The 27,117-nt window shown below is 41.4% G+C and overlaps 1 protein-coding gene across 2 annotated transcripts; it reads left to right on the top strand.

Annotated features, from left to right (window-relative positions):
* Positions 1 to 27,117, top strand: ABCC10 (ATP binding cassette subfamily C member 10). 2 transcript variants are annotated; one of them, XM_089529696.1, is made up of 23 exons: positions 1 to 138; positions 862 to 930; positions 2,082 to 2,277; positions 3,093 to 4,461; positions 5,201 to 5,428; positions 6,802 to 6,958; positions 8,655 to 8,794; positions 8,988 to 9,067; positions 9,569 to 9,740; positions 11,074 to 11,172; positions 12,059 to 12,248; positions 13,108 to 13,185; positions 15,967 to 16,158; positions 17,620 to 17,752; positions 18,703 to 18,886; positions 19,624 to 19,967; positions 20,417 to 20,586; positions 21,756 to 21,916; positions 22,563 to 22,816; positions 23,133 to 23,278; positions 24,212 to 24,309; positions 24,921 to 25,033; positions 25,354 to 27,117. In XM_089529696.1, exons 3-23 carry the CDS (start codon positions 2,117 to 2,119, stop codon positions 25,487 to 25,489), a joined length of 4,605 nt encoding a protein of 1,534 aa, XP_089385822.1. In that variant the 5' UTR covers positions 1 to 138; positions 862 to 930; positions 2,082 to 2,116; the 3' UTR covers positions 25,490 to 27,117. The 2 variants fall into 2 exon arrangements, with proteins under 2 accessions (XP_089385822.1, XP_089385823.1); XM_089529697.1 differs by lacking the exons at positions 1 to 138; positions 23,133 to 23,278; positions 24,921 to 25,033; positions 25,354 to 27,117 and having other exon boundaries at positions 377 to 930; positions 24,212 to 24,303.

The raw sequence follows: 27,117 nt of genomic DNA, 5'->3' as shown, positions 1-27,117 counted from the left end.
GGCAGCAGAGGGCGCCAGGCACGAAAACAAGTCGGTTTCAGCTGAAGAAGCAACATAGAGAAAAACATAGAGCAACGAATGGCAGAACGAACCTGTTCTACTTGGGATCTCCATTTTGTCCTGAAAACAGAGTCTGTGGTAAAGGAGGCGTATCTTTTGGGAAGCATGGAATAACTTTGGCCCAAGACACACTGCAGAAATAATCCAGTTTGAGACCGCTTTAACTGCCTTGGCTCAAGGCTAGGGAGTTCTGGGAACCGTAGTTTTGTGAGACATTGAGCCTTCTCTGCCAGAGAGAGCTCTGTGCCACAACAAACTACAGTTCCCAGGATTCCCTATCACTGAGCCAGGGCAGTTAAAGCTGCATTACTCCAATCCTGCGTGTGTTCTGGAGCTTGACCTGTTTGGCTGAGGACGAGGAGGGTTGGGCAAAGCTGACCCTGCTCCCCTCCATTTTGTGGGCAGGTTTTAGGTGCCGGAAATCCTTTTATGTATTCATTTCTGCCAACATGGAGTGGCAGGGCTTTGCCTTCAGGAGAGAGGGAAATAATGGATCCTCAGATGCAGAGGAGAGCTAGGCAATGATGGGCAACATATTATCTGTCTCTGCTGTTTCTCTCTCTCTCTCTCTCTCTCTCACAAAGGCCATGAGGCTTTTCTTGGGCAAGTCTTGTGAAATGGGGAAGGGAGGAGTGGAGGCCAGATCTCACCTTTCATCTATATTCCCAGGGCTTCCTCCTTCCTCCTCTCCTTCCAAGGAGACCTTGAAGCTGCCATTATTACTGAATTTTACCACAATTTGAGGCTTCATTCATAACCTTCAGTTGTCCTTTTTCACCTCCACCTTCTTCCCTGCTGCAGAAAACCAAGGAGGAGGAGGAGGAGGAGACGAAACACAAGTGCAGAGTACTTTCCAGTTCCAGCATCAAGGTTATTTTCTTCTAAGTTGCAAACAGGACAGATGGTAGTTTTACACACTTAACTCAGTTGTGAGGCTGTGGTGATTTGTAACCCTGTTTATTAAATCCAAAGATATAGCTGTGTTAGTCTGTGGAATCAGTATGCAGACAGATCTTGTCTACTTCCTCAGATGCTTTTGGTATTATTATTATTATTATTTAGAAAGATCTTCTGGCATCTTTAAGACTCACTGAAATAAGTAACTTAACACATTTATTAAATCCGACACCTATTTGCATGATTCTGATGATACACTTTTACAAAAGCCACATTGCCCTGTGGGGAAATGGGTTTTAGAAATGTATTGAACTCAGGGAAAATAATGCATTTATGTTTCCAAAACACATTGCAGAAATAATGTAGTTTGAGACTGGTTTAACTGCTCTGGCTCAGTGATAGGGAATCCTGGGAAGTGTAGGTTGTTGTGGCACAGAGCTCTCTGACAGAGGAGGCTCAATGTCTTACAAAACTACAGTTTCCAGAATTACCCTAGCATTGAACCAGGGCAGTTAAAACAAAAACACAACATATCTTTAATGATCAGGTTTATTGTTGTTGTGTGCCTTTAAGTGGTTTCCAACCTATGGCGGCCCTAAGGTGAACTAATCACAGGGTTTTCTTGGCAGGTTTCTTCAGAGGGGGTTTGCCATTGCGTTCCTCTGAGGCTGAGTGTGTGTGATTTGCTCAAGGTTACCCCGGGGATTTAAATGGCCAAGCTGGGAGTAGAACGCTAGTCTCCAGAGTCAAAGTTCAACGCTCAAACCACTATGCCACGCTGATCAGGCAGAAGGGGGCACTTCAGCAACTGTTACTTGCCACGCAAGTGGTGTGGAATAGTTGTGATCTTCATAAATGGCAAGACTATCCACACCAGTGAAATCATGGATGTTCAAGGCATATGTGACTACCATGGGAAAGCTTATGCTTCTCCCCTGCCCCGCCTTGCAGTATAACAATATAGCAGACAGATTGGTTATTGTTTTGTGATTCACAGTCATTTTATAAAGAGGCAGAATATAGTAGTAAAAATATATTTATTCTTCATTGTAAGGATTGCCAAGCTAGAGCAACAGTTGTTGTTTTTAATGCTTCATCCAGTGTCTTCCTCTGTTTCATTTTAGGAACTCTTGAGTATTGTACTTCTTCCTGGAGAAGGATGGAGGAGATCCTGGCTAGTCTGTGTGGGACCAGTCCAATAGATCCACTTCCTGTCTGGGTCCATGATAATATTGGACACTGTTTTAATCAGTTGATTTTAAACATTATTCCCCATACAATAATTGCTGTAATCAGTGCCTGCTACATAGGAACACCAAGGTATAGTTAATAGGTCTTGATTTGTGAGCTAAATGTCACTTGTTCATTTTATATTGGGATGGACAAATTCATTGAGTACAAGGACTGGCTTACTGCCACTGGGATCTTCTGGTGGCCAAATGAACAGCCCAAAATGACAAAATATATATTTTTAAAGTAGCTGGATGTTCACTTGTGGATTCGAAAACATATTTTATGTTAAATAGTATGGTTCCCCTCCCCCATGTAACTGAAAAGTTGGATCAGTGTTCCTAATGGGTTCCACCAGAGGCCATCTTTTTGTAGGAAGGAAAAGAGAGTCTGGGAGTACTGGAGGAGCGCAAACAGCCTTTGCACACCATTGCTTAATATGCACTCTCACTTGATACAAGGTGCCTACTCTAATCTCAGAATTCAGACATTGCATAAAGAATACCAGTATTCTGGTTTGGAATAAACTGTTTATATACAATAAGCATGCATTTTTGAGCCTATAAAATCTATATAATGAGAGGATTTCCCCTTCTTGACATTCTCTTTGTGTTGCCTTTGGCTCACACATAACCATTTTCATTGCTGGCTCTGCTCACAGGAATAAATGACTGAATCTTGTGTGTGTCTTTGTTGTTTAAGAAAGAAACAACAACCCCACAGACAGCATACCAAACAGCACAGTTATTTTGCTTGGATCAGTGTGGCAGTTTCTCTGATGTGAATAGTACTTCAGAGGCTGAGCAATGAGCCACACAGACTTCCTCGAATGAAGAGAAATAGGCATGGATGTTAGAAAAGGGGAAGAGATTAAATGTTATTGCTTGCTCTTCTCTCTTTATTAGGTCTTTAGCCTCTCGGGCTGTGTACAAACCTGGATGGAAGTGCAGGATTGCTGCATCATTTCTTCTTGCTGGTTTGTCCATCCTTGACATAATCCCTGCAAGCATTTGGCAGCAGAAATTGGATCCCTTATACTTAGAAGTACTGTCAGATGGCATAGTCACCTTGGCGTGGCTTACACACAGCTTGGCACTGCTTGCTATCTACAAGTCTCCATACAGTTTCCATCGTGGTCCTGCAATCTTACTGATCCTTGCCTTCCTCCCCGTCCCATCACTTATCATCACATTGATGTGGCATTGCCAGACTGAAATAGATGGTCAGCATCTTCAACCTGTCACTGTCTTTAGACTTGCCATCCTTTGCTTGCAGTTGGTCTCTTTTCTTCTCTATTTTATTGGGTACATCATCCCTGTGGCTGACAGGCCAGATTTTTTCTCTCTCAATGATTCATACCAGCATGAACCCTTGATCACAGACTTGGGGATTTCTGTACCTACCTGGCCAGGAGTGGCAGAAGATGGAGAGAGCTGGCTTTCTCGTTTCTCCTATGCTTGGATGAATCCCCTGATGAAGTTTGGCTACCAGCGGATGCTAAATCGGCCACAGGATATCTTTCAGCTCCCTCAACAGCTCCAGGCCAATAGAGTCCGTGAACACTTCTGTTCCTGTTGGCAAGAAAAAGCAGCTCTCGGCCAAGAGGGTGAAAATATTGCATCTTCCACTGATGGATTATTTTCCCAAAGTGAAGGATTTTCAGTTTCAACATTTTCTCATAAGACTCAAAAGTCTGTACATCTTCTGTCAGTGCTGCACACAGCTTTTGGGCTGCGCTACTATTCCCTGGGCCTCCTAAAACTGGCTGGCAGTCTGCTAGCATTCTCTGGCCCCCTGCTTCTGAACCTTCTGGTCAGTTTTATGGAGTCACGCAAAGAACCTCTGAGCCATGGGGTGATGTATACATTGGGACTTTTTGCTGGTTCCTTCCTGGGTGCCATTTTAAGAAACCAGTTTAGTTATGAGATAAACAAGACAATGCTTGTGGTGCGCACTGCAGTCATCTCTGCCATCTATCAGAAAGCCCTTCGAGTGAGTGGAAGTAGTCTGGCTGGCTTCACCACAGGTGAGATTGTCAACTTTATGAGCACTGACACTGATCGGTTGGTCAACTTCTATCTCAGTTTCCACGAGTTATGGAGCCTTCCCTTCCAATTTGCCATCACTCTCTACCTCCTGTACCAGCAGGTAGGAGTGGCTTTCCTGGGAGGGCTGGCTTTGGCTCTGCTACTTGTGCCCATCAATAAAGTGATTGCTAATCGCATCATGGAGAATAACAAAGAGATGCTGAAGCACAAGGATATACGTGTTAAGGTGAGATGGAGATATATGGTGTTTCAGGGCTTGCTTTGGGTTTGCCTTTTGATTGTTCCTACCATGTAGGGATGGGGAAAATATGGCCCATGGGCCACAAACAACTCCTAGGGACAATTCTGAGACCTTCAAAGGAATCCCAATCCCACCCAAAAATGGAAAAAAAGGTTTTTTTCCCCAATTTATTTAAAACTAAAAAATGGCACCACCCCAACATCTTGGTTAAAACTTCCTGTTTACTTCCCTTTGCAAGATAACTGTTGACTTTCTCTGTGCAGCCCCTTTTGAAGTAAGCAAGAGCTGTGCAAGAACACAAAATAGCACATGCAGAGTTCTGCTTTTTATTATTAAGCTTGTGCAAAAGCATTTGGGGGATAAATTGTTAAGGATCAAAACAGCATTTTCTCAGCACTGCTGTGGGGAGTTACTAAGACCTAAACCTCAACCTTTTGAATGGAAATTGTGTTCTTCTCACAGAGCCCTCCCTATGAAATGTTAACCCACATATAACATCTCAATGAAGGGCTTTTGATTTCTCTGTATAGTAACCTAATTGTAACAGCATTGTTACTGATTTTCTTTCTCTGATAAAGTACCAAGCAAGAAGGAAAACATGTTTGGGTTTTCTGTTCAGTATGGTATAGGTAGCATAAGGCATAGCAGAATTAGAAGTTTCTCTGGGTTTGTGGAAGAAATATATTAGCTGTAACTGTTTTGTTGTGTCTTCATGTATCCATAGTTGATGACAGAGTTCTTGTGTGGTATGCGAGTGATCAAGTTCTACACCTGGGAAAAGCATTTTGGCACTAGAGTCCATGCTTCCCGAGCTAAAGAGCTAAAGAGCCTGCAAGCACTCAAATATCTGGATGCTGTATGTGTCTATCTTTGGGCAGCTTTGCCTGTGGTTGTCTCTATTGTCATATTTATCACTTACGTTCTACTAGGACACCAGCTTTCAGCAACCAAGGTAAGAAGTGTGGCCATTCTAGGGCAATAATTCTAACTGGGCATTAAAATAGACTGTTTTATACTAACTTTATTGGTGACTAGCCTCTTTTTGATTCGATCCAAAGTACATGTTGTTATCTTTAAGGGATGTAGCCAGGATTTTAGGAAGGGGGGGGGGGGTCCAGACTAAGTGCCACCATTATAATGGGGCTTGGGCACAGTGGCGCAGCAGCACACACCGTTCATTTTTCTAATTGAAGGGGGGTCTGGACCCCAAGAACCCCCCCTCCCTTGGCTACGTCCCTGTATCTTTTGAAGTTTAAAACCATTTGGGTCTAGTGTACTTTAACCACTTCCTTCCCTATGATTCTATCTACCCACAAACTGGCAAGACCTTTCTTTGTGCCCTGACACCAGCTGAGCACTAGTTGACTAGGACATCCAAAAGGGTATTTTCTACCATGACATGCAATTTTTGGAACTCCTTTGGCTTTCCTCAGTCTTCCATTTTGTGTTTTGTAGGACAATGGACATATTGCTACCCTCTCCCAGCTGCATCATATTCTTTCATTTTCCCATTTACTTCTTTCAGGACTTTTACTTCCCAAGTTATAATTTGAAAATTGACAGTATTTGGGGGGGGGGGGGGGGGGGAAGCAGGTCTTTAAAAATTCAGTGATTCTATAATTCTATGAAAATCAAGTTGCTACAATTGCCCTTGCATATCTTAAAAATCACAGTCATGATAAAGAGTCAGAGCTACAATCAGTGCATTCTCTTGGCTCTTCTTAAATCATCACTTATTCCCATCATTTACTTCCATACTAAATGCAGGTATCACAGGAAAAGGAAAACACAGTGCTGTCTTTGGAGCATACCCTGGGCTGATATATTGCCCAAATTGTGGGATTTGACATGCAAAACAAAATTCCATGCGTGTCAGCCTTTCCTTTCAATTTAAAAATATTTTTCTAGTTTTGTTAATGCCCAACATATCTGACTATCTTTATATAATTTCTTCTAGATGTCTAATTGGCTAATAACTCCCTTCTTTCATTTTCTTCCTCCTTTAATGCCCATCTTTTTGCTACCTTATTCTTTGCTACCTTAGACAGATTTGTGCAGAGGGAGCATGTATTTTAATAAGTAGAATAATGAAAAAATGAATAATACACTTAATTTGTAGAGTTCACAGCACAGAATTTTGGTCCATTTTAGTGGCTGTGAAATTTCCATGTTTGTTTATTTATTGATTATTTTCAGTATAAATATATACCTAGACACATCCTTCAATAAGACTGTTGCCATTTGCCTTCTCTTCATTACTCTTCTACTTTGCTGAAATACTGCTGTGTTTATTTTCTCCCCCAAGTATCTGTCTTTCCATCATAGGTGTTTACAGCTTTGGCCCTTGTTGGGATGCTCATTCTCCCTCTGAATAATTTTCCTTGGATATTGAATGGGATCTTGGAAGCCAAAGTATCTTTGGATCGAATCCAGCACTTCCTTGAGCTTGCAGACCAGGATCTGGATGCCTATTACAGCAGAGGTATGGTGAACTTGTGAAGTAGAGACACCAGAATGGAGGCAGAGGTACTCTTGGTTTATTGGTTGTCAGTGTGACAACAGAAAGGGGATGCACTCACTGTATGTGTCTATAGAATCTGGCACAAAATTCATTTTTCACTTGTACAAGAAAAAGATTACAGTGTATTCTGGTAAAATAATAGCATTCCTTTTTAAGCCAGGCTATGTGGCTGATGAGTATGCTGAGTTCTTTGGAAGTTTTATCCTATTTTGTTATTGTTTCATTTTTTATATTTCTGCAAACTTCAGAATGGCCCCAAGTATGCTGAAACCTACCTTTTACTGTTCAGTAGCTCTGTTGAGTTTCTGGTGCTCAGTGCCTAATGGCTGGCACTCACTACTGGAAAGGAAAGATGTATAAAGTAACTGTTGATGGCTCTGAAATCAAAACAGAAGTTGTTCTCCCCTATCATTTTCATGTGAAGTTTCAAAGAAGGTATACAGTGAATTGATGCAAACAGGCAGCAGCGGTGGTGAGGGGCAGCAGCATTGTGGGCATGCCCTGAAAGAGGCAACAGACAACTGAAACCAAACCTAAAACAACTGATTTCATATCAGCAGTGCAACTTCTATCCCATTTGCTTGGATGGCAGCAGGATCTGTATACCTTTTGCTCTGCTACTCCATAGACCTTTCTAATTGTGCTTTTCTTGGTTTATTTCCCCTCCTTTGTAGATTAGGGATATGTAAGGGCTAACACTCAAGGTTCCTGACACATCGTCAAAACTAAGAAAGACTGATACAGTCAGCCATCCCCATAGGCGGGCTTGCCTTCTGCAAGCCCTGGCAGAAGTAATGGGGTGCATATTTGTGCCGCCGCGAGCACATGCCCCATTATTTTCTATGGCACTTGAGCATAAGCTGTTTTCCCCATATGGGGGGGGGGGGGGTCCGGAACGGATCTCCCACATATGGGGAGGGCAGACTGTACTAAAAAGTATTTTTGTGGTGTTTTTTTTTCCAAATAACATATTATTTTATTTATTTGTATCTCAACTTTCTCTCAACTATGAGATTCAGGGCAGCTAACAACATATTTTAAAACAATATAAATTAAAATTCTACAAAAGCTTAAATAGAATGCATACAAATTATTTTTAAAAATTAGACAGTCTATAAAGCTACAAACATTAAAAATTATTAAAAGACTAAACACAAACCTTAAAAACAGCACCACACAGCATTGAAAGCTGTCATAAAAATGTTTTAGCTTGCTGACTGAAGAAGAGCAAAAATGGGGTCATCCTGACCTCTCTAGGGAGGGAATTCCAAATTCTGGCAGCAGCCACCAAGGAGGCCCTCTCCTTTATTCCCACCAGATGAGCCTGAGAAGATGGTGGAACAGAGAGAAGGGCTTCTCCAGAAGAGCTTATAAAGGAAGAGATGGTCCTTCAAACAGCCTTGGACTCAGGCTTACAGGGCTTTATGAATTGTGCCTGGAAATGGACTTACAGCCAGTGGAACTGTTTCAAGAAGGGAGTGTGCTCCCTGTAACCCCTGTTAACAATCTGGCAGCAGCTCATTGGGCCACTTGATCCTCTGCATAGCCCTGTTTGGGAGGGCAGTTAAGAATTCTGGCTGGTTTTCCAAGAAAGCAAGATATTCCAGGTGCCAAATACGTTTCTTGATATGACTATTTTATTGCTTTTCCCTTGTAGCTGGACCTTCTGATCCATGTTCTCTGCTAGAAATGCACAATGCCACCTTCTCATGGTCGACAGCAAGCAATGTTAACAGTGAACCACAAACACCTAGAACAAGTTTGCAGCTTCATATTCAAGATCTGATGGTGGCAAAGGTGAGCAAGGAAGAGCACTGCTACATGTAAACGCCACTGTGTAAGCTATTTAACAAGTAAGACTTAGTACTTAATTTTGTGGATAGCACAAGAAGATGCTTTAAATTAAATTAATCAATGGATTAAACTTTGTAAAGTAATATAGCAATTTTGAGGACTAACTTGTAATGTTGGTGCTTCTTTTCATCTCTAGGGAGCACTAGTGGGAATTGTTGGAAAGGTTGGCTGTGGAAAGAGTACTTTGCTTGCAGCTATCACAGGAGAACTCAAAAGGTAAATAGCCAGTACTACTTTCCTTCTAATTTCATAGAACCTATTATTTCATTTGCTAGACCTTAGCTTCAGCCACTGAGCATTAGGTCTCTTAATCTGGGTTCAGATTTGCACTCCACGAGTAAAAATGAATCAGGGAAAAGGACCACAGATTTATGACTACACCATGGTTAGCAATTTTTAACATTGGTTTTTCATTATACTTAGAATATACTCTTACTTGTGAGATTTTCAGTGGCCTTCCATCCAGACAAATGAACAGGACCAGACTTGCTTAACTTTTGCAACCCTTGAGCATCAGTTACTTCTGCATCTTTCACAGGGCTGGTTCATCACCTCTTTCCATTACTACTTGTAATTGCAATAAATTTGCAGATGGGGCAATGTTTCTTTGTCAAAACAATGCAGCATGCAGGTCTAGTACTAAACCCACTTGCATGTCAGTTTTATTTATGTGCTTTTTTTAACTCTCTGTGTTGCCCATTGCTGGGATATGTGCAGACAAGGTGAGCAGGTTTACATTTGGGATCTGGAGAAAGGATTCGGCTTGGTCACGCAAGAGCCCTGGATCCAGTTTACAAGTGTTCGAGAAAACATCTTGTTTGGAAAGGAATACGATGCCAGATTTTACCAGGAAGTAATAGAAGCCTGTGCTCTCTCTGATGACTTGAACGTGAGTGTCCTGTAACCCTCAGTTTCCCAGGAACCAAATTGCTCTAGTATTTTAGTATTCCAGTAAAATGATCGGTATTTTAGCACTTAGCTCTGTTTCCAAACACTTGGAATTCTTGATGCCTGAGAGAGAACACTTTTGAAGGAATAATTTTTAATAGAAGGGAGATGAATCATTTAATCACAAGCAAAGTATATTGAAAGGAAGACCCTGGAGTTTAGTAATGCTGTAGAGTTTTTGTATGTGTTTATTACAATTTTCCAATGTTACAGTATGTTTCAGCAGTCATGAGTCACATTGGAAAACTGAGTTCCAGGGGTCTTATGTGTAATGTTTTCTCAATGTCTGTCGTTTTTGTTTTTTGATGATGGGGAGCTTGGTTTGGTGTAAAACCACCTCAGTCTAGAGAAGGTTTGTCATTTAAAACAGTACAACCAAGCTCTGTTTAAACCAATTAATCTGTCCCATTGATTCAGATAAGAGTTAACCATCTGCATTTGGATAACAGACAATATATTTTTACTATTCATAATCATCCCCAGTATTTTATTTTCATAGTCATAGTTCTGTGAGGAAGAAGCTTCTGTGAGGACTTTTTAAAGTTATATCCTTATGTTCACTCCTGGGATGGAAGGAAACTGGAAAGGAAGAACATTTTCTTGATTCAAGTTTGCAGCATTATCTTGGGAACAGTTGCAACGTCACATTTCATGCCCCAGCATAAAGATTGTCAAGCTTCCAGCATAATGTATTGGGAATTTTTGCTCTCTCTGCATCAGTGGATTGAGAACAACTGAAACAGAACCAGCTCATGGTCTGATTTCAGTGATAGTGAGAAATTAACTTAGCCTCTTTTGTTGTCTGCAGTGTATGCTATCTGTGACTCAATCATCCAGGAGTCTTAGGCAGGTTACAGACTGCCGAAAAGCGGCGGTCTGCTACCACTGCCATTTGCAGCATCCGGGAACCGCAGCAGCCAAACGGCGCAGTTCCCGGATGCTGCAAACAAGGAGCGCGAAAATCACGCTCCTTCCTGCACCCCGGAAGAGACGCCACAAGTGCCGAAGCGTGCACTCGCAGCATCATTTCTGGGGTGCGATGTGCAGACGCAATGCATCCGCTACGTCAAGATGGCGGCGGCTGTGTGGAACAGTCGCCGCCATTTCATATGGACTCAGTCCATACTAGGGTTAGGGGCGTCTGGAAGAGACGCCCCTTTCTAACCCTAGTACGTGCTGAGCACGTACTTTCCTGCCCGTTTGTAACGGGCCATAGGTACTAATTTGCTGTATTAGTTCAATAGCTGTTAAATTAATTATCTTCCTTTTTTTAGATTTTGCCAGCAGGTGATCAGACAGAGGTGGGTGAGAATGGAGTGACCCTCAGCGGGGGACAGAAAGCTCGAGTCGCACTTGCTAGAGCTGTTTACCAGGTAGATAAAAGACAGAATGAGTAAAGGGCAGTATACAGTTAGTATACCTCAGTTAATCTAGTGCTCTTAGGCATGACTTCTTTAATATAATGTTTGGTAGCAGATGTAGAAGTAACATGGAAAGAAATTAGTTAGGTTCCTACACTACAAAACAGAACATCAGTTCTGCATGTTTTAGAAGACTTCTTCAAAACTAGCAATAGGCACATGTGAGAAGAAACAACCAGGTCAGGTTAACCTTAGATAAGTAAACAAAAATATTTTGAACTTTCTGGAGAGTACATGAAAGTTTCTCCAGATATATTTTCTTCTTTCACCAATCTGCAGTTTCCTTAGGATTTCAATTTTGGTGGCCAGACTTACAAATCTATGCTTTTTTTAACTGGCTGGGAGCAGTAGATGAGGCAAGCTTATCTCCTTACACCTTTTCTCTCTGTTTTGCTGTACACATATCTCAGTAAGAGATTTTGGAGGCAGCTATTGCTTACCTTGCCTGTTACAGGTAGGCACTCATGGCTATGCAGTTAACTCTTTCCTAGCTGAAGTTTTGTTGCATGGTTTACTGCAGAAGTTCTTCTGCAAAACAACACTGAAAGTCTGTGTTTCTTCATCATCCTCCCAATACCAGTTCCGCTAAGAAGCTTCTAGCTGGATAAGAAGGGAAAGGGGGTGCATTGTCATAAAAAGACTTTGTAAAAAGGAGCTTCTTTGTCAGAGGCATTGTTAACTGAGGTAAGCCTGTATTTAAACAGAACAGGTGAAGCCTAAAGGACTTCACTAACTCTCATCTTAATACAAAGCCAGCAGTTTTGTCATACAAAAAACAGGGGCTCAAAGAAAAGATATCTTTCATTGATTTATATTTTTATATTATGTTTTTTCTTAGGAGAAAGAACTATATCTTCTTGATGACCCCCTGGCAGCTGTTGATGCAGATGTAGCCAATCATTTAATGCAGAAGTGCATTTTGGGAATTCTCAGACATAAAACCAGGATTCTTTGCACCCACAGAACTGAATTCTTGGAGAAGGCTGACATCTTATTGTTGATGGACAATGGCAAGATCATCAAGACAGGTATAATCCAGCATAGTCTTCTATTAAGGGTTTTTTTCCAGAACTTCCCTCCCCGAAGTAAGAATTTGGCATATCAGGCTTGAAGCATTGTATCTGCTCATGTGTAGTTGATTTGCAGTACTTAATATGTTGCACTTACTGACTCAATCATGATGTTTCTTTTAGTGCCATTTTATGAACATTTTAAAATGTGTATTTTGGTACTTTTTGAGGTACTCTGGAGGCTCATTAGACTATACATACAGAAAGTCAAACATTCAGAAAGAAATTTAATAACATATGGTTTAAAATTCTGATTTATATAGAATGCAGTTTATTACAAAAATGCCATGAAAATAAAGAGCAAAGACAGTGCAAGTAAGCAAATAAAGATGAAGGGCAATTGTTATGGTTAGAGTTTGCTTAATGAACAGAGGGAAGGAAATAGATGAGGTTTACAGATTCATGCTCAAGGATATGCTAGTGTTGAGCAGAGATTTTGCAGCCATGAGCTCTACATAGAGAGATAAAGACAGTGGTTTGGATCCTAGGTTCCCATGAGCAGAAGTCCACTTACAGGGTGCTGTCAGTTTCTATTTCTCCATGTGCCCCCTCACAAATTTGCCTTGAAAGGCTGACAAGCTTTCCAGAATAGTATGGGGTGTGATGCTGAAGGCTGCAAGAGAAAAAGAAAACAGTGAAAATCTTGCACCATTTTCTGCTAGTGCGAGTCTCCGCTGGATCAGAGACTATTTCTTGAATGGAAGGAGGTTTTTGGTTTGGAGAGAGACATCTCAGGCTCTAAGTTAGAGTTTGAAATTTCAGGAAAATAATACAGATTCTGCAACATCCAAGTGCATTCTGATCTAATTTCTTCTAGGAACCCCAGGAGAAATTCTACCGCTGGTAGAATCTGCCCCTAACTTTAGGAGGATGGACAAGAGAAACAAGGACAAAAGTAAGTTCTGAATGGTATGGCTCCTTTAGATCTGTAGCAACTGCAGAAAACACTTGAGTCTCTGTTTGCAGCCTTTTAATTGTCTGTCAGGACTGGGGTGAGGAGTAAAAATAGTTTGGAAATCTATTAAAAACCAACAGGAAACATGATTAAGAGAGAGTTGAGTATGTGGGTACTCCATAGCATTTTTTTTCTGGCTAAAATTATCAAAGAGAATAATAATATCTAGAATCACATGATCTTTCAGGTGTTGTTGGATTGAAAACCCTAGCCAGTATAGGTAATAGTGAAAATCTTGGGAGTTGCGGTCCAAAAACATCAAAAGAGCTACATGATTTCCAATCATTATTTGGAGAACCCTAGGTAGATATTTCCCCCCTATAATTTAATTGAGTCCCTTCCTTGTGTAGAATTGATTATGTATTTATATTGGCAGCATGTTTAAAGATTGTGTGTAATTGGAAAGCCATAAATACCCTGTCACTTTTTTGATGAATAGATTGAGTTAGTAAATTAACTGAAAAAGTAAAGGCTACTAGAGTCAACCAAGAGGACTCTAAATTTTATGCAACATGGTACAGATTTATTAGTTAATTAAATGAAAATGCCATTCTGCACCCACCCACTCCCAATGCACACATTGGTTTTTCATATAATCATAGAATAATAAAGTTGGAAGAGACCACAAGGGCCATCCAGTCCAACCCCCTGCCATGCAGGAAATCCAAATCAAAGCATCCCCAAGAGATGGCCATCCAGCCTCTGCTTAAAGACCTCCAAGGAGGGAGACTCCAGTACACTCCGAGGGAGTTTGTTCCACTGTCGAACAGCCCTTACTGTCAGGAAGTTCCTCCTAATGTTGAGGTGGAATTTCTTTTCCTGGAGCTTGCATCCATTGCTCCGGGTCCTAGTCTCTGGAGCAGCAGAAAACAAGCTTGCTCCCTCAATATGACATCCCTTCAAATATGGGCTATCATATCACCTCTTAACCTTCTTTTCTCCAGGCTAAACATCCCCAGCTCCCTCAGTTGTTCCTCAGAGGGCATGGTTTCCAGACCCTTCACCATTTTAGTCGCCCTTCTTTGGACACACTCCAGTTTCTCAATGTCCTTTTTGAATTGTGGCGCTCAGAACTGGACACAATATTTCAGGTGGGGCCTGACCAGAGCAGAATATAGTGGCACTATTACTTCCTTTGATCTAGACACTATACTTCTATTGATGCAGCCTAGAATCGCATTGGCCTTGTTAGCTGCTGCATCGCACTGTTGACTCACGTTCAACTTGTGGTCTACTTGGACTCCCAGATCCCTTTCACGTGTAGTTTCATTCAGCCAGGTGTCCCCCATCCTATATCTGTGCATTTCATTTTTCCGCCCTAAGTGCAGTACCTTACATTTCTCCCTGTTGAAGTTCATTTTGTTAGCTGTGGCCCAGCTTTCTAGTCTATACGGGTCATTTTGAATTTTGATCCTGTCCTCTGGAGTATTAGCTATTCCTCCTAATTTGGTGTCATCTGCAAATTTGATAAGTATGCCCCCAATTCTGTCATCCAAGTCATTGATAAAGATGTTGAACAGTACTGGCCCCAGGACAGAGCCCAGTGGGACCCCACTGATCACTTCTCTCCAGGATGAAAAGGAGCCATTGTTGAGCACCCTTTGGGTTCGTCCAGTCAACCAATTACAAATCCATGTAACAGTTGCCTTGTCTAGTCCACATTTTACAAGCATGTTTGCAAGAATGTAATGGGGAACTTTGTCAAAGGCCTTACTGAAATCAAGATATATTATATCCACAGCATTTTGGAGAGATAACCTCATCATCATTATTCTCGTAGTCTCAGCTGGAGGTTTTTTTTAGCTGGATAGTTATGAATCCCAAGTTGATATACCACATTGTTCTAGATATTAGAAGCATTGTTTATTGGTAAAATCATTAAAATACTAATAAAAAGAGAATGCTAGGTAGAACTTTTCTGCACTGTTAAGCCAAGTCTCCAACTGCAGTTCTTAAAAGTCTTAGCCTAAGATATCTGTTATTTATTTAAGTAGAGCTGCATCTAGTTTCCATGCAATGTGAGAAAGGGGAAGATAACTGCAGTGGAAATCTCAGCATAAAATAAATTTAGAAAGGAGATAGGCTTCTGTTCCATGAAGGAGTGTATACCATCTCGAGAATTAGAAATCAAAGAACCAAATTAATAAACTGGTGAGGATAGGGTAGCCTTGCAGGACCTTTTTCTCTTTAACTGAAAGTGTATCTCCAAACATCCCAGCATTGCAGAGAAAAGGGTGGGATGAGTTGCGTCACTTGTAATAGCACAGATGTAACTAGGTGCTGTCCATAATGCTGCAACAGCCACATTCTATCACCACTCATAGCTGATGTGATTTCTGAAAGGAGACAAGAACATTTTACCAGTAATCAAATGCTGTCATTTAAAGGTTTGGTAACAGAAGTGCACTCTGAGGAAATACACCAGGATCTTGCACAGCAATGATAGTTATACCTAAAAATAGTGCTTGAGGTATACCTTGGTTACCAGCACTAGATTCAGGAATAACTGAATGTGTTAAAGAAAGATGGACCCTATTCCACTAGTAGGAAGTACTGTTCAGCTGTGTTATATCTATATGTACCTATTTAAACATTTTTATTTGCATCTTCTTTAAGGGGTGCATTTAGCTGGCTTCATTACATTGAGACTCTGCAGATATGGCTGGTGTACTTGGTTGCCCAACAAAACTTTCTTCAACTTGATGGGTTTTTTTTTCTAAGTACCTACTACAGCTAACCAAGAAGAGGACATAGAATCTGAGGAAGAAGACTCAAACCAAGTAAACTGTATTCTCAAGCAGAAGGAAGAGAAGAAAGAAGGGGCAGTGGCTTTCCAGGTCTACAGAGCATATTGGTTGGCTGTTGGCAGCTGCCTTGCATTGTCCATCCTCCTCTCCTTGCTACTAATGCAAGGTAAAGATTATGGCTTTGTTCTTCATTTTGTTAGTTTCCAGTATTGCCCAACATCCTGTTCAAACAGGCTCAGTTATAAGTGTTCAGAAAATCTGCATTATCACGTTGCATAGAGTATTGGAATTAATATGAAATTTTGAGGTTCACTTATAACATTATAAGTCTCTTCCCATGGAATACAGCCAATGGTTTGGTTCAGACATAAAGGAATCCATGGTTCATGTGTTATGAGAACCTGCATGAGCATTGAGCTTGCACATCCTGTTTCCTCCTCTTTCACTTATCAAAGGGGGAAACTCAAAGCATTCCTTTAGTTTAAAATTAATCACAGTTCCATGTGGAGTCCAAATTTGGCATTTCTTTAATTATGACTAATGACAACAATTCATGGTTTCAGATTCTGGTTTCTTTTTAAACCATAGCTTAAACAACCCACAGATCCCTGTATGCGGATGTCCTAGGATACTGAATAGTTAAAAGGTGAAAGGGAATGCTTTTGATCTCCTCCTCTAGCATGTAAAATAGAAAGAGGCAAAAAGAATTGGAGCCCAAGGCACAGGCACTGTTTTAAGCAGAGGAACTACTTCAGCTAGTAGGAAAACATGGTTTTTCATCAGATTTGAACCTACTATATGTCTCACTCAGTGTGTGGAAGGGTTATTTTGGGGGAGTTCAATTCTCTAAAGCCCCCAGCCTAGAATCTGGGAATATAGTCCAAAAAAGTAATATTTCCAAGCAGTAGTATCTCTTCCCTTATATATGTTCTCCACCACAACAAAAGAATGCCTTGTCCATATCTCACTAACTTCTTCTCACTTCTGAAGCAAAAGTATTTATCCAGAACCTGAAGGAAAACATGAGCTTTGAGTTTGGGGGTTTACAAAATGATTAATGGAATTTCTAGGAATGTAATTGCTCTGGGGTGTGGGGAGAGGAAAATGCAGAAAAGCAAGAGCATCTGCTCTTTTGCTCTCTTTCTCTGTTATTTGAAGCGTTCATTGTGATTGTCCAAGATACTTTCAAGTAACGCAGCAAGAAGTTGCTTCATGTATCCAGCCATTTGTATGGGGTTGTTTTGTAGGGTTTTAATTGTTTTTAATTGTTAATTGTTGTATTTTTATGATATGATGTATGTTTTACTTGCTGTTGTACACTGCTGTGATCCCTGGAATAGCGGTATAGAAATAAATTAAATTATTATTATTATTATGTGACAATATTGCTTTTAGACAAGTCAGAACCTTCAATTTTTACATGAGAAGGTGCTAATCACTTTGCAGTATACACTTACATTGTAACCATGGTATGGGCAATGGTATAATGCACTTTCTCATGTTATAATGCTTCTTTCTCATATTAAAATTGAAGAGTAATATTTTCCATATACTGTATATCATAGGCCCTCAGTACATTTTTATTGGAGTAGGTAGAGTTAAATCTTACTGTCTGACATTTCTGCAGGTTCTAGGAACATCTCTGATTGGTGGCTGTCAAACTGGATCTCCAGCCTACCCCATGCAGGAAATACCTCTGTCAGCAGCGTATCCATTCAGCCCAACTCACAGCTGCTACTATTCTCCCATGGGGTACTCATGTATGTCAATATAGGTTATGACCTGAACTAGGGGTGGCATGTCTGTCAACAAATGTTCCTGAATGTATGGATTGTTTTAGCAGTCCTTTCATAAAGTCCTTTTTAAAATGAGCAAAAGGAGCTGTAGACTCACTGAAGTACCTGATGAACTGGGGAAAAGGTTAGAAGAAAGAGAGAAAATGTTAACAAAGGGGTAAAACAGACCGGCGCAATAGGCTGGCTTCCCCGCAGCATAGGGTCATGACATATGCATGACGCACGCCCTGACACCACCCTGAAGCTGGTGTCACGCTGTCCATACAGGGGCAGATTTTCAGTACTTTGGCCACAGGAGTATTGAAAGGCTATGGCAGCAGCGGAAAAGTGCCACAGCGCCCACCCAGCTTTCCAAGGGGCGGTATGACACTGCCTCTTCGGGGCTGTCTGTTTCATCCCAAAGTTTCCCAGAAAATTTGCTAAGGGTGAATAGGAGTTTGCTTTGGGTGAAGATGATTGAAACTACAAAAATTCTGATAATATGGGTCAACATATAAAAATTTCCAGAGGATTCTTGAGTTTTGGCATTGTGGGCCTCCCTACACCAAGTAAACAAATGGCTGAACCATCACCATAAATATAATAGTAACAGTAATAGTAGTAATATTTTTGTGAAAGAATGGTCTTGCCCCCACCCCCAAAAGAGAACATCTGCCTTGTTTTGAGGCAGCCAGAAAGAACAGAGTAGGGCTGCTAACAATCATGGACAGAATACATAGCCAACTGGTTCAGAAGGGTAGGTGATTAGCACAACTGGAAAAATGAAGGTTTTCTCCTGTAGCCTTCCAGGGGCAGGCCCACCCCCTCACACATTGAAAGCTATAGATTTTCGTAGAGAGCTGGGACAGGAGCCAGAGAAAGGGCCAACCTACTGAAATCCCCATCCTGACTGATCTTGTCTTTCTTTTTCTCAGTTCCCCAGTCTTGGTCTCCAGAACTTCAAATGCTGCTTCAGATGTGAACTTTTACTTGACAGTGTATGGTTGCATTGCTGGGGCAAATTCTGTCTTCACCATCCTGAGGTCCTTCCTCTTTGCCTATGGCACCATCCACGCTGCTACTGTTATTCACAATAGGCTGCTTAGAAGGGTGATGAAGGTAAAGTCTGTTGGACAGGACAGCCATGGGTCCTGGAAGTTCTGTTTGGGCAGAGAAGGTACATGGGTGCATAGAAAATTTCTTTGTAAAAAATTACAGAGATATTTTAAAATTGGAAGAAGTTAAATTTAGGTCTTATATATAATAATTAGGTTAATATTAAATATGAACAATAACACTATTTCCCTACAGTGTTAATATGTAAACTGATTCTGCCAGTTCTGTATTGATGTACAGGTGGTTTTCCCATGTAAATGACAAATAAATCAGGTCACATCTCAGATAAAAACTATTTAATAATAATAGGATTTATTTATTATTTATTTATATACCATCTCCCAGATAAAAGCATTTAATTTCCCCCCGCTGATAATAAACTGCCCTATTCTACTAAGAGACTGGCAGATCTTATTTCAGTCTTTTAGCACTGAGAATTTTGCTTTTGTTTTCTACTTCATTTTTGTGTGGCTGGGAAGAGTGAAGCAGAAGTTGGTAACTCTGGAAAGAGAGGACAAAATTCTCTGTTTCTGTCCATACTTAACCTCACACACTGTGTGACAGGTTGGGAGCCATGTCTTTTTTGTGTGCAATTGGAGGGCGTGTGGGGGGCTTCAAACTCTAGTAGTGCTATAGAGTTCCCCTGACAGGGGCACTCCATGGGGACAGAATCCATGAAGAAGAAAATAAAATTACAAAATGCATACTGTCCATTTACACTCTTGTTTCCTTATTGCCAGGCTACAATGACTTTCTTTGATACCACGCCAACAGGCCGTATCCTTAATCGCTTCTCTTCAGACCTGTATTGTGTTGATGATAGTCTGCCCTTCCTTCTCAACATCTTTCTGGCCAACATCTTTGGATTACTGGGCATGCTAGTGATGATTACTTATGGACTTCCTTGGATCGGCCTAGTTCTGCTGCCCTTGGCAGTCATCTACTACTCCATCCAGCGTTATTACCGATTCACCTCCCGTGAACTCAAGCGCCTCTACAGCCTCACCTTGTCTCCTATCTACACTCACTTTTCAGAGACTTTGACAGGTCTGAGCATTATACGGGCAACTAGGGCCACCGACAGGTGAGTTTTATTCTTTGGACAAGGAAGGACTAAACCAGGGCGGGCAGCTGTTATGTGTTACAGTGCTACATTGTCTGCACAGGGAACCTTGGGAGGCAGCTTGCATCTCCCCCCCCCCCCCCCCCATGCTCTTTGGAGGCAATTTGGCCATGTTTTCTACACTTCCTAAGCTGTTTTAGGGCTAGAAGGCAATCTGTTTTTTTCAAACCTCTGGGTCATTTTCTGTTGATAAAAGGGCCTGAAATGACAGCAAAGGATGGGATAGACTTAGGCTCTACAGCTCTGAGTAGGTATTTGTGAACAGGAGAAAAATATTTTTTCCTTAAAAGAAATTTAGCCTGCCATAAAGTGCTAGCTTGAGGATTTGGCCCCATGGCACTATTAAAAGTGACAGTGAGAACTATGACAGATTGTTCCTGAAATTAACCTCTGGGCTGTATCCAGTCTAGGTTTGAGACAGAGAACCAGCTGCGATTAGAGCTCAACCAGCGCTGTCGTTTTGCTAGTAACACTGCGATGCAGTGGCTTGACATTCGACTGCAGATGATTGGAGTTGCAGTAGTTACTGCTATTGCAGGAATAGCAATCATCCAGCACCAGAGGAATCTTGGAGATCCAGGTAAGCCACTTGACAAATCTCTGAAAAAGGATACCTCTTCATCAATAGCCATCTCTCCCCACTGTTCTCTTCCTCCTTTATCACACTCATGAAAATGAATCCTGGCTTCTTTTCCACATTCTGAGAATGAAGGGCTGAAAGCAGACTAAAGAGTAGTTTTGAAAATTCAGGGCCTACCATTAATGCCAACATGGAATAGGGGACATATTTTCCGTATTTCTCACTACATTCCAGTCTCTATGTGTTCTTTTCTCTCTGCCCACTCTCTTTAAAAAAAACAAACCAGAAAAGGGTAACAAAGATCACAGAGTCATAGAATCATAGAATTGTAAAGTTGGAAGAGACCCCAAGGGCCATCCAGTCCAATCCCCTGCCATGCAGGAACCCAGAATCAAAGCACCCCCAACAGATGGCCATCCAGTCTCTGTTTAAAAACCTCCAAAGAAGGAGATTCCACCACACTCTGAGGGAGTGTGTTCCACAGCTGAACAGCTCTTACTGTCAGGAAGTTTCTCCTAATGTTGAGCTGGAATCTCAGCTGAAGAGCAGTTATCTACTAAACCTTTTAGCATGGAGGCAAACTTATTTCCTAAGTAATACCTACCAAGCTAGACTGTACAATGAAGATTGTAGCAGATCACAAGCAAAAGCAATACAAGTCTTACATATCAATGGTTCAAGAAAGAGGTGTGATGGAAGCACCAAGAAAAGAAGAGAAGAATAACTAGACACTATTTTGTTACTGTTGTGTGCCTTCAAGTTGTTTCTGACTTACGGCAATCCTAAGACAAACCTATCAGGGTTTTCTTGGACTTAATATGTGACTCGACCAAAGTCACCCAGTGGGTTTCCATGGCCGAGGAGAGAATCGAACCCTGATCTCCAGTGACCAAACCACTACATTATGCTGGCTCTAGGCATTCTTATCTATTCTAAAAATGTTTTATAGTGATCTTGAACGGTCAAAAAAACATAACACTGCTCATTATTCAAAATATAGATTTTGAATACATTGCGCTCTCTCTCTCTCATTTCTTTTCCAGTCTTGGAGGTAGGCAGATGTCATTCATCTCTATAGGTTCTCTCTTCCATTTTGTTCATTTCAGAATTTTAGTCTCCTGCTATCTTTCCCTGACACTTTTTGATGATGCCCTTCTTTGACCCTTCAGGTCTTGTCGGCCTAGCCCTTTCGTATGCCTTATCAGTCACAAACTTGTTATCTGGACTCATCACCAGCTTCACCCAAACAGAGACCATGATGGTGAGTGTAGAACGGACAGAGGAATATGCCACAGAGATCCCCATAGAGCCTCAGGAGAAAGTGCTCCAGGTAAGGCTGTCTTAAGACTCTTAAAGCCATGCTAGTAGTGGGTTGTTCTTCTGCCACTAGGCAGATGAGTTTTGGAGACCTTGTTATCATTACGGCGAAACGCTAATAGCTGGCCATTGGCCTAGTTTGGTTTAATTTGTATTGGTATTAAAGTGACTCTGATATTTTTAATATATATAATAGCTTGGCAGTTTGAAGCTGGAAAAAGATATGAAGGCTGAAAACAGACTGGCAAAGTGAATGTTCCTCTGTTACTAACCTGCTTGCACAGTTCTCATGATTAATAGAAGTTGGGGGTGGGGAGGTCACACTTGCACAGTGTGATTTCCATTGTTTGATTCTGCCCTGTATAACCCTTGGGTAGAATAAGCTGTTTTGGGATCCAATTCTATTATTGTCTGAAAGGTGATTCTGGACTCCCATCAGCAAAAGAGCTGGAATGTTTCTCCGCTCTATACTACCTGCTGTTTCATTTACTAACATCACACTTGCAGTCAGATATCAATAAGCACTGCTACAGAGCACCAGGATCTACTTCACTTACATTGGTGATTTTGGGGACAGATCAAAAAGGCTTTATAGTGGAACATTGATGGGAAATGTTACTGCTTATGGTTGCTGAATGTTTTTCTCTTCTCTCTTTAAGGTTGCACCTGATTGGCCAAGTCAGGGTCACATTGAGTTCCAGCAGGTGGTACTGGCCTATCGGCCTGAGCTACCCAATGCCCTCGATGGGGTAACCTTTACTGTCTATCCTGGGGAGAAAGTAGGGATAGTTGGGCGCACTGGCTCTGGCAAATCCACTCTCTTTTTGGCCCTTTTCCGAATGGTGGAGCTGAAATCTGGCCGAATCCTCCTTGACAATATTGACAGCCATTCCGTAGGCTTGACGGAGCTGAGGTAGGTTGTGTTCAGCAGGCACTGGAGTAGCAGCTGGGAACCCATGTGCTAATTCCAACATTTGCCATGACATGACATTACCAAAGAAAATATTTTTCTTCCTATCCTTTAGCCTTACTGTAACTTGCTAAACCAGTTATTACTCAGGATGTGAATGATAATAGTTAATTGTCCCATCTCTTGCACAGTAATTTAAAAAGTCAATTTAATAAGAATGTGCAGGACTGTCTGTTGATGACAGCTACATGCTCATCACTAACTCTGTTTTTCTTAAGCTGGTGCCTCCTGGCAGTCCATCATCTGTCCTATCTTTTAGGTGTAGATTGGCCATAATCCCCCAGGACCCATTTTTGTTCAGTGGGACAGTCCGTGAGAACCTGGACCCTCAGGGACAACACACAGATACTGAGTTGTACCAAGTCCTGGAGCAATGTCACCTGCAGGCAGTAATTAAACAGATGGGTGAGTGTGGTGTTTGGAGAAGGGGGCAGTGCTTATATTTGTTAGAGATCTTAGGGAAAAAATCTGATAGATTTATATGCTGATCAGAGTAATAAACAAGGCAGGAACCATTAATACACACAGGAGTAGAGCTGGTTGGGCCCCACTATAGTTTGGCATGGAGAACCTATTTCCTGGAAAGGACTGCATTCCTTCATAGAATCATAGAATTAGAATCATAGAGTTGGAAGAGATGACTTCCAACTATCAGGAAGTTCCTCCTAATGTTGAGGTGGAACCTCTTTTCTTGGAGCTTGCATCCATTGTTCCGGGTTCTGTTCTCTGGAGCAGCAGAAAATAAGCTTGCTCCCTCCTCAACATGACATCCCTTCAAATATTTAAACAGGGCTATCATATCACCTCTTAACCTTCTCTTCTCCAGGCTAAACATCCCCAGTTCCCTAAGTCGTTCCTGATAGGACATGGTTTCCAGACCCTTCACCATTTTAGTCACCCTCCTTTGGACACGCTCTAGTTTCTCAATGTCCTTTTTGAATTGTGGCGCCCAGAAATATTCAAGTGTATTTGGTCAGTTGCTCCATGTTGTAGCATTATGAAATACCAAAAAATGGACAGGACTGCCCCTTTTCCTTTTCTGTCACCTTCAGTCTCCCCCCTTCTCTGCTCAGCAGGCTGCTGAGGGATGAAAAGATCACTTCTGCCAGACCTTTGAACTGCTCACTTACAGAGGGCTCCTCTTATATTCCAATCATTCTGTCCATGTTAACTTCTCTTTAATTCCATACCTTCCTTTTGCCAGAGATATAAACTGCTTGCAAACAGTTCGAACTACCCACCTCCTTTGTCACTCCATCCTCTCGACTAGTACTGAAATGAAGGTCTAAAACTTACTTAGAAACTCAAAATTTAACTTCATTCTTTTTCTCCATGTAGGTGGACTGGATTGTGAACTGGGGGAGAGAGGAAAGAGTCTTTCTGTAGGACAAAGGCAGCTAGTTTGTTTAGCCAGAGCTCTCTTGACTCAGGCCAAAGTGAGTGCCATTGTTTCAAAATTGTTTCCCTGTGTTTGGCAATAGTTTCTGGATTGGGATAGCCATTGTGTTTGACTAGGGAAGATTTATGTAGCAGTATTTGGATGATCATGGTATTTTTGATAGAGAAGATACCATATTGCAGAACATATAAAGTGTGAGAAGATTGTCTATTCCTATTCCAAAAAGGTATCATAAATATGGATAAATTTGAACACACTCTAAGAGAAAAGGCTTTGTTTGGGACTTTTTAGATTTTACAAAAAGTGGTAGTTTTATAAATAACTTACTTTCATCTAGCCCGATGTTTTTCTCACTCAGTGCATAGTAATTTATGGAATTTGCTACAACATGAACTGGTATATGGTGCTTGCTTCTAGCTCTGATTTGATAACTGTGAAAGGAGATTAGGCAAATTGATGGAAATCAGGTCTATCAGAATCGGCAGACTTGGAGGCAGTATGGCACTGAAGGCCAGTAGCTTTGGACAAGAAAGTTGGACCATGGATCATCATTCCATAGTTCATCAGGGCCATCAGTTCGTTCTATTCATAACTATATGCTTTATTTCTTGTATCTGTATAATTCTTCTTTCTTTGTCACAACAATAGATTCTGTGCATTGACGAGGCCACAGCAAGTATGGATCAGAAGACAGACAAATTGCTCCAGGAGACCATCCGCCAGCAATTTGCAGACAAAACTGTGTTGACTATTGCTCACAGGTGAGTGTTTCCTTTACCTTTCATGTCTGCTCTCACAACTCTCAAAAACAGACTATCACTCAGCTGGTGCAAATCACCTTAGCTCAGCTTTAATTTCTAAGCGACATTGCTGTGACAATTTGCACAATAGATGACATTGTTGGGAACGTCACTGCACATGGCTGCTGAATTACGTGAGCCTTTGGTATAATTCAGCAAGGTTAGTCTTATACCACTCATGTTACAGGAGCAGCTAGAAGGATGTACAGATTCTTTTTATATTTTTGCCCTTTCCACAAGCCCCATCTGACACTGTTTGTGCTTCTGTTTGTTTTTGCTAGATTGAACACAATTCTGGACTCAGACCGAGTACTGGTGATGCATGCTGGGAAGGTAGCAGAGCTTGATTCCCCTGCCATTCTCAGCCAGAAGCAGGGCTCCTTGTTTCAGCACCTTCTTCAAAGTGGGCAACAATGATATCCCTGCAGGGACTCAAACTTGGCAATTAATACCTCATGACTGGAAGCCTCCCCTGTAGCAGTGGAGGCCCCTTCCCTGATATTTTTCTCCCTCTTCAGGACATTTTGCTGAAGATCCAGATTATAACAAGGAGCCAGTAGAAGAAGAAATGTACTCCCAAGTAATGAGTGTATGAACAGATGCATTTTATCAGGTTGAGAAGTGCATAATTATTTCACACAAGAATTAATGTGTTCTTCCAAGGGGCTTGTGATTTATGGGCTGAGGAATTATATATTTCTTTTGAAGGATTGAGTCTGAGTTGTCATTGCAGTCTACCACAGAATGATGCCAGAGCTGCAGTCTTGTCTCCCTTCTGAGTGAATTATTGTAAGCATAAAATTTCAGTGTTGTTTCCATCTTGTACTTTTCAATCAGTCTCAGTGTAGACTCAATATGCACAGTCAACAGATACATTGAGATGAAGTCCACACTGCCCCAGTTATTTGTGCTTTTAGGCTCAGTAACTAGAAGAAACTTGATGGCTTCTTCAAACAGCTCTGCTTATCTCTCTTTCCTTGAACATCCCCTGCCATTCTATGAGCAGTCTACTTGCCCTCATCCTATCATTTCTTCCACTGTATATTTGGCACCTATGTTGGGCCCATATAATTATATGAAAAAGAGAAGAGTGAAGATAAGTTGGAAGTCGGCACTTTGATTTCTGTATACAGTGAAGAAAACATACACTGATGGGTTAGCTCTTCTTGCTGCCCAGTGAGGAAAGGATTACATGATCCTAAACCTTGTTGAAGGGTTAGATAGTCCTGGTTAGCTCCTTCAGTTCCTTCCTTTGCTTTAGCCCAGTCAGGTGCTGCTGCTGCTGCTGTTTCATATCAACCACATGACATTTCTTCTACCATTCCTTTCTTCAGCTTCTTGTTTTTCTTCATATATTTCTTTTTCTGCCCTGCTTTTTCTCACTCCCTCCTCAATTTACTAGGCACAGGAAAGGCTATTCAGAAACAGAGTTAACAAAACCTTCGAAAATTACCTTCATGGCATGTTCACATACTTAGATGTTTGTGCCCTCCCTCTTGTCTACTTACAGAAGCCATTTGGAGTCACTCTGTTCTGCTTCTATGACCATCATAAGCACCCTTCCTTTATCTGAAGTAGTTCAGGAGCTTTTCTGGTTTTCTGAGTTGGCACAGCAAAACAGCTTCTGTAAAATGAGACGTTGCCTCAAGGTACTCCTGCACTAGGTTGCAGTGGCAGCCTTGTGAGATCTGAAGGAAGGGTAGTGGTAGAGGCAGATAAAGCTTTACCACTCTCCACAAAAGAAAATGTGAAGCAGGGGAAAGGCTTGGTTGCAGAGCTGAGAGATGAATTTTCCCACCACTATGTGCCCCAGAATAGCCATACCTTTACTCAAACACAGACCACAACTATTCTTTCCATTATAGTGTGGTTACTCTGACTAAGTATCAGTATTCCCAGTCTCTGAACCACTCTAAAGGACTTCACACCAGGCAAATGCTACAGTTCTCTTCCTGTCCTGTCTGCAAGCAGTTGAGGGCTTCTGCTAGATTCAAAAACCCATCCAAGAAGAATAGCATTTTTGTTTCAACTTGAAATAAGCCATT

This window comes from Sceloporus occidentalis, unplaced genomic scaffold (genome assembly GCF_023333645.1).
Source record: "Sceloporus occidentalis isolate IW3139 unplaced genomic scaffold, rSceOcc1.0.p SCAF_6, whole genome shotgun sequence".
NCBI classification, from domain to species: domain Eukaryota; kingdom Metazoa; phylum Chordata; class Lepidosauria; order Squamata; family Phrynosomatidae; genus Sceloporus; species Sceloporus occidentalis.
This window is presented reverse-complemented; position numbering and strand designations above follow the sequence as displayed.